Below are 14,992 nucleotides of genomic sequence, written 5' to 3'. Positions count from 1 at the left end.
TTAATAATGTTAATTCTTCCAATTCATGAACACAGGATATCTTTCCATTAATTTTTGCTTTCTTCAATTTTTTCATCAATGTTCTATAGTCCTCAGCGTCTTTCACTTTCTTGATTAAATTTACTCTTAAATATTGAAGTTTTTTTGGTAACTATTATAAATGCAATTGTTTCCTTAATTTCTTTTTTGAATGGTTTGTTATTAGTGTATAGAAATGCTATTGCTGTTTATGTGTTGATTTTTTTTTATCCTGCAACTTTACTGAATTTATTAATAGTTCTGCTTTTTGGTGGATGCATTATATATTAATTTAAGCACTGAATTGCTTTTTGAAAAAGATATGCAGCAATCAGAATGGCCACTTGTCAGTATCTCCATGAAATTTTATTGCCAAAGTACTATTTTTGTTTCTTTAAAAAGGAAAATACTTTTTTGTGCAAAAGGAAGATTTTCTCATACTGAGCAATTGTTATATATTGCCCTTGGTTCCAAAATAATGTTATGGAATATCCTTCTCTGGCCACCTTTAAAACTAGACTGAATTCTCATCTTGCTTCCTAGAGGAGCATTTCTTTCAAAAATTTTAAACTTGTTCCATTGGCTGTACATACATTTTCGATAATGCCAGTTTGGTGCAGTAGAATAGATAACCTGCTGCTTACTGGATGTGTGACTTTAAGTACATTGCTTTACCTCCTCATACTTGTTACTCCTTTACGAAATGGTAATAAAATACTCCCCGCTTCTGAAGGAGCCCTTGTGAAGGATTAAATGAGATAATGTGTATAAAAGTGGATAGATCTAGATCCAAATTACTTACTTTCCATTTTTTAAAACACTTTATCTTTCAGTAAAACCAATCACTATACTCTATTTACACAATGGCAGGAAACTGCTTTGCTAAAGATGGTGAGAGGCTGATCCATTTACCAGTGGTATACCCAGAAACAATTTGGCAGGTGTAGTCATTAAGATAAATGGCTGTGAGAGCAGACTGGCAGTGACATCTGTCAGTACATTAATTATTAGAGGTGATCTGGCCATCAGCTGGATAACTGGCTGGCTTAGTATCCCCTCCCTCCCTTACCATGCCATGTGCATCTTTTCTGAAGCTGCAGACCCAATGAAAGAGAATGACTTTCCCAAGTAGAAGAGTCCTTCTCAGTCATAGGTCCAGTTTTCATTAGAACCTTCAACTTAGCTCTGCCTGTAACAGCAGCTAAGATATTTTGGTACATATTCTGGTTTTGCCCATTTGAAAAATATATACAGAAAACCAGATTAGACAGAGAGGAAGGTGATTGATGAGTATCTAAGCTACCAAAATAGCAGAAGCACACAGCAGAAGAGAAAACAATAGCATACTCAGAGCTAAGAGCACTGACTCGTAAATCATGCACTGATAATGAGAGAACACTTATTTCCTGCAGAGGACAATTTTTAAAAGGTATTACATTTCTATAGTTGGGAAATTTGGTTAGAAAAGTTGGCATTATTCCAATTGTTACCAAATTAGCATCTTTGAGAATTCTAAGGGAACAGAAACATTGCGATTTCTAATTGTATCAGTTAGAGTGTTAGGGAAAGGACGATGCCTTTGTATTTCGTTCTAGACAACCTTGAACATCACCTTGCATACAATTTAGGATCCAAAACTTGCTTTTATTATAAGAGGAAACAATATGAGGAGTCTGGAGAGAAATCCCATGTGCAAAATAATGGGAATTCACTTTGTTAAGTTTATGGAATTCCCATGCACATATATATATGCATGGGAATATATATGAAGGATATATATATATATATATATATATATATATATATATATCTCCTTCATTTAGCAGATGATAAGTTTATAGAATTACCATGCATATATATAAAAATATATTTATATATGCATATCCTTCATTTAGTAGATGATTGACACGTGAGGCAGATTGACCATCCTATATAGTATCTTCCCTCTCCTAGCTTGTAATGTCATTTGGAAGATAAAAGACTAGATAGACAATTTTGAAATAATGATGCACGCCATTGAATACTAAAGAAAAAAGACACATAGTAAAAGCTGTAGACATGCACTGCAAGCTGATATGCTTAAGAAAGCCTTTGTGGTGGGTGGATCACTTGAGGTCAGAAGTTCAAGACCAGCCTGGCCCACATGGTGAAACCCCATCTCTACTAAAAATACAAAAATTGGCTGGGTATGGTGGCAGACGCCTGTGATCCCAGCTACTCAGGAGGCTGAGGCAGGAGAATTGTTTGAACTTGGGAGGCAAGGGTTGCAGAGATTGCACCATTGCACTCCAGCTTTGGCAACAAGAACAAAACTCCATCTCAAAAAAAACAAAGCGTTTGTGATACTTGGGCAGCCTGTGAATCTTGGGTAGGACTGAAATACAGTCAGTCCTCCACATACAATAACCAACAACAAATTTTCAACTTCCTTCTGGTGCAACAGTAATATGCATTCAGTAGAAACTGTATCTCAAGTACCTGTACAACCATTCTGTTTTTCACTTTTAGCACAATACTTAATAAATTTTATGAAATATTTAACACTCTGTTATAAAACATGCTTTATGTTAGATGATTTTGCCCAACTGTAGCCCAGTGTAGGTATTCTGAGCATATTTAAGGTAGATGTGGAGAAGCTGGGTTATTTGGTAGGTGAGATGTATTAAATGCATTTTCAACTTACAATATTTTCAACTTATGATGGGTTTACTGGGATATAACCCCATTGTAAGTTGAGGAGCATCTGTAATCAATTCTTTTATCCACTGGAGGCTAAGCTTTGGTAAACGTTTGATCCCAGGTTGGTTTCGTCCTGACACCCGGCCTGTTTCTAGACAGCCTCCCCATTTCAGCCAACCCATGCTCATAAAAGGGAAAACCATTGTCCTAAGCCATGTGTTCTTGAGAGAAAAAGTTTAAGTCAACTGTAGGAAAGAAAATAAGTGAAAGGTACGTGGTGGTTCATTTTCCTACCCAACTTTTACAGGGAGTGACTCCACCAATAAATATGCCCCTTTTGCTGACAGATGCCAAGAGTTTAGAACTGAGCTAATTAGAATATACTGCATTTCTCATTAGATTTCACACATTGTTTTGCCAATCACACAGCTAGGTTAAGGATGCAGAGACAGAGAACTGGTTCCTCATCTTTCTTTCACTCCTGAGAGTTGCAGATCTCTGCCCAATCCTGCCTTGCTCCCCACCACCACAAAACCATCTTTAGCCAACATTATACCTGTTGTTTCTAGAGAAGCATCTCTGATCTACTGCCCTACTCAAGGGCTGTGGGCAGCATTAATCATAACCCTGAGCTAGGTAGGCTGAGCACAGTGGCTCATGCCTAGAATCCCAGAACTCCAGGGAGCTGAGGCAGGAGGATTGCTTGAGACCAGGAGTTTGAGACTAGCCTGGGCAATTTAGTGAGACCTCATCTCTATTAAAAAGATAAAAAAAAAAAAAAAAAAAACTCTGAGCTAGGAGCCTATGGAGAAAGACTAGAAAACGCTGTAAAAAGTGTAAAGGTAAAGTTGGGTACTAACATTTCTAAAAATTATTTTTAATCTACTAATGCCTAATCTTAGCATTTCCAATTGTTAAAATTATCAGGCTTGGTATCTGTGAGTAATATTACTATTATTATGTTTTTCGTTTACATAAATAAAAACATAGAACATGTGTTTATTTACATAATCAAAAAACTTAAAAAGAAAGCTAAAGAGATGTAGAACTTAAAAGAAAGCTAAAGAGATGTAGAAATGGGGATTCTAACTAAATATAGATCCTAGGGATTGGGATTCCTATCCATATTTGAAGACAAGAGTGTTGAAATAAAGTTGTGTATAATTTGTCCATATATAAATATAAAGGCACTTAAAAAAACTGAAAAAAAAATTATCAGGTATTTCAAACAACAAGATGACTGCCTCTGTTGCATTCCCATAGTAACAAGCATTTTGGCAAGCCCCCTTCACTATACTATCCTGCCTAAAAAGATAGCCTTCCAAGGAGGGTAGAAGGTACTCTTGGGACTGGGTGCAGTGGCTTATGCCTGTAATCTCAACACTTTGGGAGGCTGAGGTGGGTGGATCACCTGAGGTCAGGAGTTCGAGACCTACCTCGCCAACATGGAAAAACCCCATCTCTATTATTAGCCAGGCATGGTGGTGGGCACCTGCAATCCCAGATACTCAGGAGGTTGAGGCAAGAGAATCGCTTGAACCCAGGAGGCAGAGGTAGCAGTGAGCCGAGATCGCACCACTGCACTCCAGCCTGGGTGACACTCCATCTCAAAAAAAAAAAAGTGCTCTTGGATAAACATTGTTTTGTAATAATGGTTTCTTTTTATGAATTTCATCATTTGATGATAAAATCAAGTGATCAGTAACATCTTCAAGGAAACTGCTAGCAGAGGTATATAAAAAGATAATGACCTATCTAAGAATTTATCACAAATAATAGTTTGAAATTCCAAAAGTACCTGAAAGGTATATAATTCAATAGTTTGTTCATTCATGCATTCATTTATTCAGCCATTGTTTGGATACCCACTATGTGCCACACATCATAGATGATGCTGAAGAGTGATGAGCAGGATAAATGTACCTGCCTCCATGGAGTTTACAGAATATGAAGGAGAAAGATGATAAGATAACAATTATTTTAAAATTAGGTATTTATAGATCTATAACTGCTATAAGGAAGATATTATTATTGTTGTATATCTTTGCAAGCCATAACAAAAGCATTTTAAAGTAGTCTTAACAGCAGTTCCTGCATTGACAGTATCACTGTCAACTACCAGAACAGCCCAAAACTGAGTCTAGCAGACTGAAACGTTTAATAAACAGATTTATCAGGCATGTTATTGTCTCCCTAGCAGACATACTGATGTACGTTCACGATTTCCGAGCTTTCCAAAGTCATGACATCCCTGTCGCCCTGAGAGCAGTGTGAACAAGCCCTATGACACTGTGGATGCCAGCTCAGAGGTGCACAGGAGTGGCTCACCTATGGCTTCCTTTTACCTGCCTGTCCACATCAGAGCAGCGACTGAACAGCTAAGGCAGGTTGAGGGGACCCCTGACTGCCAGCCCGCTTGCTGGCCCATCTGAAGCAACAGTTTCTACATCAGTAAGAGAAAGAGACATAAGGAAAATCCCAAAGCTCACAGCGTTTTCCCAATGAAAAAGGAAAAGGTGTTTTCACAGTGCTTCATCTAGAGAAGCCTTTGTGTGCCTAATGATGTCTTCATGTGTTTATAATTTCTCCTTGATTCCTTTATTTTACATGGACTTAAAACTCAACCATAACCCCACACACACATTTTCATGGCCCTCCAGCTCTATCATGACAGTGCAGTCAACTGCTATGGAAAAGTTTTTGTCTTTTACTGTTAGTGAGAGAAATCATTATGTTGAAGTAGAAACACCGAAACATTGTGATTATAGGAAGAAGAACTTGGTTCGAACACTCTTTTTTATTAACATAAGGAGGTCAAAATTACATACACCAGATGTGTTTAGCTCCCTACACCAAATGTGTCAGACTGGAGCTTTCTAGAACAGGGTTTCTCCAAGTATTGTGATGTTTTATCCTCTTCACTCTGGCTGTAAGAAGCTACAATTTTTCCCCTTACTTCCCAGGATTCAGGTTAGCATTCCAAAAAGAACATGTGCAAAAACAAACAAACAAACAAAAACCCTCATCTCTTTGAGTCTAAACAAATGCTCTGGTCTTTTATTTTTTCATGAATCTTGTGTTTAAATGGGCATTCTTTTCTGAAAGCTTTCCAGTATGATAACCACACATCCCAAGAGAGCTAGAGGCTTTTGCGAGCTAAAAAAAAAAATAACTTTCCAAGGAATTTGATTAATACTACATCCCTAAGCAAGCAATTAGGTATCCTTGTATCTGACACATAGAAATGAGAAACAGAAATCTATAGGCAGTGCCCTTTTTTTGTTAAAGACACTATTACTTCAGCTGTTTTTGTTTTAAAGTAGGGAATGGTATCACTGTTTGTTCTAATTAGAAAATACGTGAAACCTCCACAGAGTTCAAAATCCCAGGGTAATATGAGACATTCTGTAGGTTTGGTCTCTGCCTTCTTTCCATCTCTCTCAGACTTTGTGAGAAACATTTCCATATTCCCATCTAAACTCCAAAAACTGATGTCGAGTTTAGCATCCATCAGTTTTTCTTGGCCCTATTTCTTCAGTATTCTTATTTTCCCCCTGCATCCTAGATGTTTAATCCACTTGTTAAATTAAGTAGCACAGAAATAGGGCTATCTTTATAATAATCTGAAGACCAAATCCATCAATTTATCCTAGATTACGAGCAATTAAGAAAATGTAAGACTTAAAAACACTTAACTAAGACTTAGGGCAGCTGGTTCAGTTGGACTCTGATACTTATGTAATTGTTGTAATGCAGAGTAAGAAGTAATCCTCTCAATTGTCCTTGGAACCTCCTTATAATAAATAGTACAAGCCTTGCCCAACAGTCTAAATGCTATATCATTCTGTCTTCATGACATTGTTGACATAAGGCACTTTTTACTTCTCTTCATTTTGAATATGTTTTCTCAACCTTGTACTCTTAAGAACCATTAAGAACTTGTTTCACATGCCCCCCGCTAAAAAAAAAAAAAGTTGTACTTTCTGTTAAGCACCAGTTTTTTTTTTGTTGTTGTTGTTTTATTGTACTTTAGGTTCTGGGGTACATGTGCAGATGATGTAGGATTGTTGCATAGGTACATACACAGCAAGGTGGTTTGCTGCCTCCATCCCCGCCACCATCACCTATATCTGGCATTTCTCGCCATGTTATATCTCCCCAACCTCCCCACTCTCCTACTGTCCCTCCCCTAGCCCTGCCCCCCAACAGGCCCTGGTGTGTGATGCTCCCCTCCCTGTGTCTATGTGTTCTCATTGGTCAACACCCACCTATGAGTGAGAACATGCAGTGTTTGATTTTCTGTTCTTGTGTCAGTTTGCTGAGAATGATGGCTTCCAGATTCATCCAAGTCCCTACAAAGGACACGAACTCATCATTTTTTATGGCTGCATAGTATTCTATGGTGTATGTGTGCCACATTTTCCTTGTCCAGTCCATCGATGGGCATGTGGGTTGGTTCCAGGTCTTTGCTATTGTAAACAGAAGCACCAGTTTTATTTAAAAGTAAATAAACTGTTTTTAAGTAATTGTTTATATAATATAAACTGGTATTTTTCAGTTCGATTCTTAAAGTATCAACATTTGAATTACCTAGATCTCTGGACTTGGGCCCAGGAATTTGCATTTTAGCAAGTGTCTAGTTGGTAACTTTGCACACTCAAATATGTGAATCACTAAATTGACCAGAAGCCCAATATATGCCTCTGAACGGGAAGTGCTATTTAATTCTTCAACTCTTCTTTTTTCTTAGCCAAAACCAGTATCTTTTATTTTCTACAGTGTATAATTTTCTTAGAACAAATTGCCTATTTCTGAATCTACATTTAAAAATTCACATAATTTTATCTATTATACCAAAGAGGTTGGAAATAAAGGAGGGGAAGGGAATATCATCAGAAGATGATAGTGAAATCGCACACTGAGATATTGCTATCCCTGTTCTGTTGCAACAGAACTGAGAAGAAAGTGATAGCAAAGGCCATGCAAGGACGATTCCGTGGTAAAATGGTAGGATACAAGAGACTGCCATTGCCACTTCTCCCCGAAGCAGTCCCTCACACGGCCTAAAACCATCAGCACTACCACGTGCTCTTGTTCAAAGCTGCAAGGGACCAGAAAGCACCCGACTGCCACGTTACTTGTACTTTTCTGTTGACTCCCGCAGATTCGTAACTCGGGCTCCGCTGACAGTACAGTCCAGTTCATCTTCTATCAACCCATCATCCACCGATGGAGGGAGACGGATTTCTTTCCTTGCTCGGCAACCTGTGGAGGAGGTAATGGTGTTCACTTAGTCTAGAAACTGTTGGCTTGTGTGAGGAAATTCTTGGGTATTATAAGACTAGAGTAACTTGAGCGTGGAAGAAATTTTGTGTTGTGGTGGGCCGGATGTTTCTTCGGACAGAGCGGAATCTCACAGCCCTCCTGTAAGGCAGGTGCCTCCGCCAAGATGCTGAAGACATTTTTGACTGTAGAATCCCATTAGAGGAAACAGTCTTTACTTCTTTCCTTAATTTTGTAGAAGGCCAGAAATAGAAATGTCCTAATTTGGCAACAGTTTGGTCCTGGAGCAGGCAGGTCCGTTCACTTATATAAACTACTCCTCTGGTTGAGGTAAAGTCACCTATTCAGCAATCAATTAAAGAGTGTTTATCAGGCTTACTTAATTAGAGAAAATAGTTTGTTACCAGGAAAAAAAAATCTGCATTATAGACTTAGGCTCAATTATTTTTCAACTCCACCCCATCATCCATGCATTAAAGGAAATGCCATTTGCTTTATTTATTCATTAAAATGCGTCTCTCCTGAAAAGTCATGAAATCAACTCCCTGTCTCTGCTCCACATCATATTTGTAACATGAACAGCATTTTGTGTTACTAGAAAAGGTTTTTTCTTCATTTTCTGCTCATCATAATTATAGTGTTTGCATCATGATTACACTAAATGATTTCCCAATAATTTATTTAGATATTTCCCTGCAGTAGATCATTTAGTTTATTTAACTTTTATACTTGCATAATGCAATGAATAACTTAATACCTAAGTATTTTTCTCCTTTCAAATGATTTTCTTGGTATAAACACTCAGGAGTGAGATTGTTAGATCACAGAATTTCAGAATTTTTGTGGCTATTGGCACACATTACCAAATTCTTTCCAGAAGGATAACAACCAGTGTGTGAATATTTTAGATTCATTGCCAACTGAGTCAGTATTTGTGGATTATCATTTTTCTAAGTTTTTCTAATGTAATGGATATAAAATTGCATGTCTATTCTTTTGAAAATTAGCACATTAAGTAAATTCCAGCTCTAGTTTTATGGAAGCCAGTTAATTGGCTGACTTTAAATAGCTAATCCACGTAAGTATCACTAGATTAACTTGACAAGATATAAGAAGATGGTACGTGAAAATGGAGGCAAATGATTACCCATAAATTTTTGTAGAACATTGTATGATGTAATTCATCTTTACCTATGTTGTTTACAATGTAAACAAACCACTGAAAAATGTGGTTCTATGGAGCAAGGTTGGATTTTAGCATAAAAGAAGTCAGTAGGAGTGCCATGAAGTACTTTTACTCAGTTGATAAAAAAACTAATTCAACATTTTAAGCATTTCAATAGAATGAGTGTTTCTAGTTGTTCTATCTGTCGTGAATAGAAAATTGTTTAGCTGGCTCATACCAGTAATCTCAGCACTTTGGGAGGGCGCAGTGGCTCACATCTGTAATCCCAACACTTTGGGAGGCCAAGGCAGAAGGATGGCTTCAGGCCAGGAGTTTGAGACTTGCCTGGCCAACATGGCAAAACACCGTCTCTGCTAAAAATACAAAAATTAGCGGAGTATGGTGGCGCGAGCTTGTAATCCCAGCTACTCAGGAGGCTGGGGCATGAGAATCACTTGAAACCGGGAGGCAGAAGTTGCAGTAAGCTGAAATCTCACCACTGCACTCCAGCTTGGGTGCAGAGCAAGATTCTGTCTCAAAAAAAAAAAAAAAAGAAAGAAAATTGATTTGTTTAAAAATGAACTTTCAATTACTTTGATGTTCCATGGGAATATATTATTTTGATACATTTCCTAATGACTAGCATGGGAAATAGTTTCAAGGAAAGAACCTAAGGGTTTTTTTTTTCTTTTTAAAAAATGAAAACCATGCTTTGTGAGAAATAGCAATTCAATTATATGCACGCATAGAGCTGCTATTAGAGTATAATGTCAGCAACCTTGGTAACTGTTTATTATGTAATAAAGACATTGATGTTAGATTCACATGTATCTTACTTCTTTGGGCCTCATTTTCCTCACATCAAAATGAAGAAGTAGAACTGTCAGTGGTTTTCAGATGTTTCTGGGTTTCAAACCTTACAAAGCCAGGATAAAAGGAAGACTGCTCTGAGTGAAGGGGTGTGGAGATCAGCCTTCCTTCTACTCTATTTTGAAATTTTCTGAAGTTTACAGTTTGAAAATTACTGAAGAAATAGTCTCTAAGTTCTCTTCTCTGTTTCTGGTTCCAGATTGAACTGGTTGGACATTTTGCTAAGCAAAAATTGCTACTCCAAACACCTGTAAAACTTTAGAAAACATGATTATCTGATGATTTGGGTTATTTGCTTCCTTTTTGCTCTAACCTTTCATTTTATACGTGCTGTAACAGCTTCGAAGCAACAGACTTAGCTGACAAATTTTGATTTTGAAAAATAATCATCTCAGATTAATAATTTACTTGTGTTGTTCCGGTATTTTACTACATGATAAATTCTGTCCCTGTGTAGAAATCATTATCTGAAAAATTATAAAATGATTAGTCTGTTATAAAATTAGATGCTTTTAGAGTACAATGTAATTGAAAAGTGAAAATACATTTACTTATTTAAAATGTCATTTTGCTACTTGATTTTTTTATAAAACAAATATTAGGTGGAAAAAGTATTCTTATCCATTGCTTTCATTATGGTTCATGCTTTTCATCTTTATAGTCAAATTTTTAAAGGCCCTTCTTTTAGAGTCTTTAATGAACAATTAATTTTTGTGGGTGGTCTGAGAACACAGCCTTAAGCCAGGCAATCTGGCTCATAAACCTCCTTCTGATTTCCTAAAATCTTTTGCAAGCCCCTTAATGATTTAAATCTTGCTTCCTAATATATATTTAGCAATAACTGCACTCAACCCACCTGCTAGGGATAATGTATTTGGCAGATTGATTAGGGTAAGAATGATACAAACAGCCTAATTTTTAAAAAGTCTCTATGTACATTTATTTTTCACTCCAAGAATCTAAATCTTGATCACCACCCTATCAGAAATCCACAGGACAATAAAAAGGCAGGTAGGAAAGATAAAACATATGTAAAGAGTTAACTATTACTCAACAATACTTTTTTTAAGAGAGGCTTCTTTAAACAGTGACAATTTGTGGGTGGAGGCTAAGAAATGTTGGCTAGAGACTTTTAAAAGAAAATGACAGAAAATTTTGAATATAACAAAAATGGAACAGTAATAGGGAGGTATTTTTATCAATTCTTCAGGGAAACAGGATTCATGGTGTCTATTGTTGGAATCTCAATGGTCCATTTATTCAACTCAACCCACTCAGGTTGAATTTGTGCAAAAATAATGTTCCCAGGCATTATTTATTGTCAGTGGGACCTTATCCTGTGCTGGCCCCCCATGTGCAAAGGGAGCAATGTGGGATTTATTTTATTTATTTGTTTGGGAATGCCCCAGGTACTAAGGAGACGATTGAGCATTCTTGTATAAGATGGTGGGTAAATACTGATGGTCTTTTCTGGATAGAGAATTCTGTATTATATATTTGGATTATACAAAAGTAACAAAAAGAACAGTTCTTACCACAGTCTTATTATCTGGCTGAGCCTTTATACAGCTCAAGCCTTATTATTATTTGATTATTAGGATTTGAGAGGATTACTTGAGAAAAGCACAGTACTTGAGGTCTGCAAAAATTAATGAGCCTTCCAATTATGTGTCTTTTTTCCTGGAAATGACTAAGGCATTGGGGAATAATTTCCATTGATGTGAGCTGGCCAAAATGCATAAAGAAATATATTGCATTGGCATGTACATTTAAACTTGCCTGGATGGTTTGATACTACAGGTTACCAGCTGACATCGGCTGAGTGCTACGATCTGAGGAGCAACCGCGTGGTTGCTGACCAATACTGTCACTATTATCCAGAGAACATCAAACCCAAACCCAAGCTTCAGGAGTGCAACTTGGATCCTTGTCCAGCCAGGTCAGTCAAATTTACTAGTTCATTTGTCATAAACATAACTCAAGTTCCAAATAAGTTTCTTAAAATGAAATGTTTTATTTAAAAATAAAATGAAATTACACATAAATAAGTGTTGCTGTCCAGTGTCCCTTTCTAATCATGTTTCATTAGTACCCATGCTCCTTGCTCTTGCTGTTATGCAAGGCCATCTCAGAGTCTACAGACTTTGCTTTTATAAAGCAGCAGGTGAGGTGCTCTTCAGAGCCATTTTCTCTTCTGATTTCCTTTCATCCTGCTTCCTTGTTTCTTTCCTTAACAAGGTCCAGGCCAATGGACCACTCAACGTTCTTTTTGTTTGTTTGTTTTTGTTTTGTTTTATTTTTAAGATCGAGTCTCCCTCTGTCACCCAGGCTGGAGTGCAGTGGTGCAGTCTTGGCTCACTTCAGTCTCTGCCTCCTGGCTGAAGTGATTCTCCTGCCTCAGCCCCCCGAGTAGCTGGGATTACAGGCACCTGCCACCATGCCCGGCTAATTTTTTGTGTTTTTAGTAGAGATGGGGTTTCACCACGTTGACCAGGCTGGTCTCGAACTCCTGACCTCTATCGATTCACCTTCCTTGGCCTCCCAAAGTGCTGGAATTACAGGCATGAGCCACCATGCCCGGCCAATGTTCTCAACCAATGTGATAGCACCACATTCTCAGGATTTTTTCCATTTTATCTCTATTCCTGATCAGGGACATGAGCAGAGCAGACCATATTTCAGGGCTACAACTGATCCCTTCTAGCCTGTCCACACTGATTACATAGAGTCAAAACCAACCTTAGAAGAGTTCTGCTGCCTTTGAACACGCTCAGTCTTTGCTAAAGAGAAAGCAGAACTTATTCCCAGTAATCAGATTATCAAAAGGTCTTTTAAATTAGAAGCTTAAAATAGGCACTTGACACTTTCACACATGATTATTTGCTTTTTGTAAACCACAATTAGCCCTCAGATTATTTGCAGGGTCAAGAATCTGCCTGATGAATGAAATATCTCAGGTGATGAGTAGTCATGGAAGTGCAGGTCAAGAATCTTTTCATGGGTGTAACATTTGCCTTTGCAATCACAACGCTTGCTGGTGATTCTCTTTAGTATAAAGTAACTTACTCATCCTCAACTTATAAGAGAAAATGTAAGAAAAGCCTCCCCCTACAAAAGCAGTCTTGAGTACCAAATGATAAAGATTCATTTTCAAACTCCTTGGATTTTTGAGAAACACCTCAATGTTATTTTTTTTAAATCATAGTATACTAATTATGTATGCATAAAAAGAAAGCTTCAACTCATTAAAATATGACTTGGGCGATGTTGATGTAAATCATTCTATTTTGAGGTTATAAGCAATGCAATTTTAGTTTTTGTTTTCTGCCATTAATTCCTTAAGTTGTATGTTTCTGTACTCTTCTATATTTATATTTATGAATGCTAAGTTCTACATATGATATGAAATTGCTGTTATTAATTAATTCATAGGAACCGTATTACCTACCTCATAAAAGTGAACTCAGAATAACAGGTTTTCATTAAAGGAACAAAAAGAATAGATATTTTATAAGTGTAAAATTTAGGCAAAGTTTAATTTAGCATCATATTACACCAGAAAATTATATATTAAAAATTGGATACAATATAAAAACTGAATAAGGTGTTGAAATTGTGGTTGGTTTTCTTTATTTTGGAAATCTTAAGGGTTTGAAGTTTTTTAGCCAAGACAGTTATAACCCATGCAATTTGATTTCATTTTAAAATTATTCTACTTATACTTTTTTATGCATACTTGTAATAAGAAGACCAATGTGCGAAAGGCATAGTTATCCTAATTCAGAGAGGTCAACTCAGCCCTAGAGAGACCTTGAAAGTCTTTTACACATTTCCATGAAAATTTGTACGTGTATTTCTAGGAGAAATTAGAGCTTCAATTCCCACAACTTTATAAAGCTTTTTCCCACTAAGAAAAAATCATCAATTAAAAGATGGCCATGGAAGGGAGTTGTGTGAAACAAAAGCATTTTGTTAACAATTTGAAGGAAGTGTTTATAATTAGAAGACTTTACTCATTCTGGCCTCTGACTTTTACCCACCCTTGTCTGTTGGAGAAACATTTTTGGCCTATTTCTTATTACCCCAAGCAAAAGGCCATTCTACGGTAAAAGAAATCTGCCTGTGCAATTTATGCCTTTTCTATGTCCTGTGTTATTTTAAAACGTTTAATACAGCACATGAATAAATGTTGGGACAGGTGCCTGTTTAAAAAAGAAACACACGAAGAAAGATAAGTGAGAAAAGAAAAAAGAAAAAATAAGAGGCAAATGTCAGGAAGCTGATTTTTTATTGAAGAAGTAATTAGACAAAGCTGAGCAGTAGGAAAGGTCTAAGGGATAGCCGCTTCAGAAAATGTAAGTATGCTACTCTGAGGTTAAGATACTTCAGGAATTACCATGAAATTCACTGAACTCTTTTGCATACCTAAGATCAAGGCAACTCTTCTGAATTCTAAGAGAAAATGAGAAGTCATCATCTAAGAAAAGTAGATAGAAGAGACTCCATAAAATAGATCTGCTCTTCTGTCAGACTTCGCAGAATCAAACTCTCAGGGAGCTGTTCTCTCACCCAGATTTCATGATCTAATGGTAAAATCAAGAGTGAACAATGACATTCAACCAACACTTTTGCATCCAAATTTAGAAATTCCCAAAAGGTAAAACCAACATTCTTGGCATAAAGTCACATATTTTTAATTTCAAAAGAGATTTATTATATCTAGCCCCTGAGATATTTATTCATTTTTCCTGAATCGCACTAGGATTTTTACCTATTATAGCATTTATAAGTAAAGTCCTTGTAAGAAAAGGGAAGGAAAAAAATAAAAAGTAAATTTTTTTACAGCAAAGTCCCAGTTAGATAGCCAACTTTATTCCCTATCAAAGCTTGCAAGTGCCATTGACAGCAAACACTGCATCAAACAATTAAGTCTATTGCCTTATATTTACTAATTTACCCTTCTGGGCTTCTGTTTTC

The 14,992-nt window shown here is 36.8% G+C and overlaps 1 protein-coding gene across 1 annotated transcript in view; it reads left to right on the top strand.

The window, feature by feature from the left end:
• ADAMTSL1 (ADAMTS like 1) overlaps positions 1-14,992 on the top strand; it is a 433,007-nt gene that overhangs the window by 160,874 nt on the left and 257,141 nt on the right. Inside the window, exons 8-9 of the mRNA XM_021675321.2 lie at positions 7,862-7,973; positions 11,816-11,954. Of these exons, the coding sequence (XP_021530996.2) occupies positions 7,862-7,973; positions 11,816-11,954 (251 nt within the window). The remainder of the gene's footprint in view (positions 1-7,861; positions 7,974-11,815; positions 11,955-14,992) is intronic.

This window comes from Aotus nancymaae, unplaced genomic scaffold (assembly GCF_030222135.1).
Source record: "Aotus nancymaae isolate 86718 unplaced genomic scaffold, 86718_ANA_hifiasm-v0.15.2.pri h1tg000003l, whole genome shotgun sequence".
Lineage (NCBI taxonomy): Eukaryota > Metazoa > Chordata > Mammalia > Primates > Aotidae > Aotus > Aotus nancymaae.
Note: the sequence above shows the minus strand (reverse complement) of the source record. Positions and strands in the feature narration are given on the sequence as shown.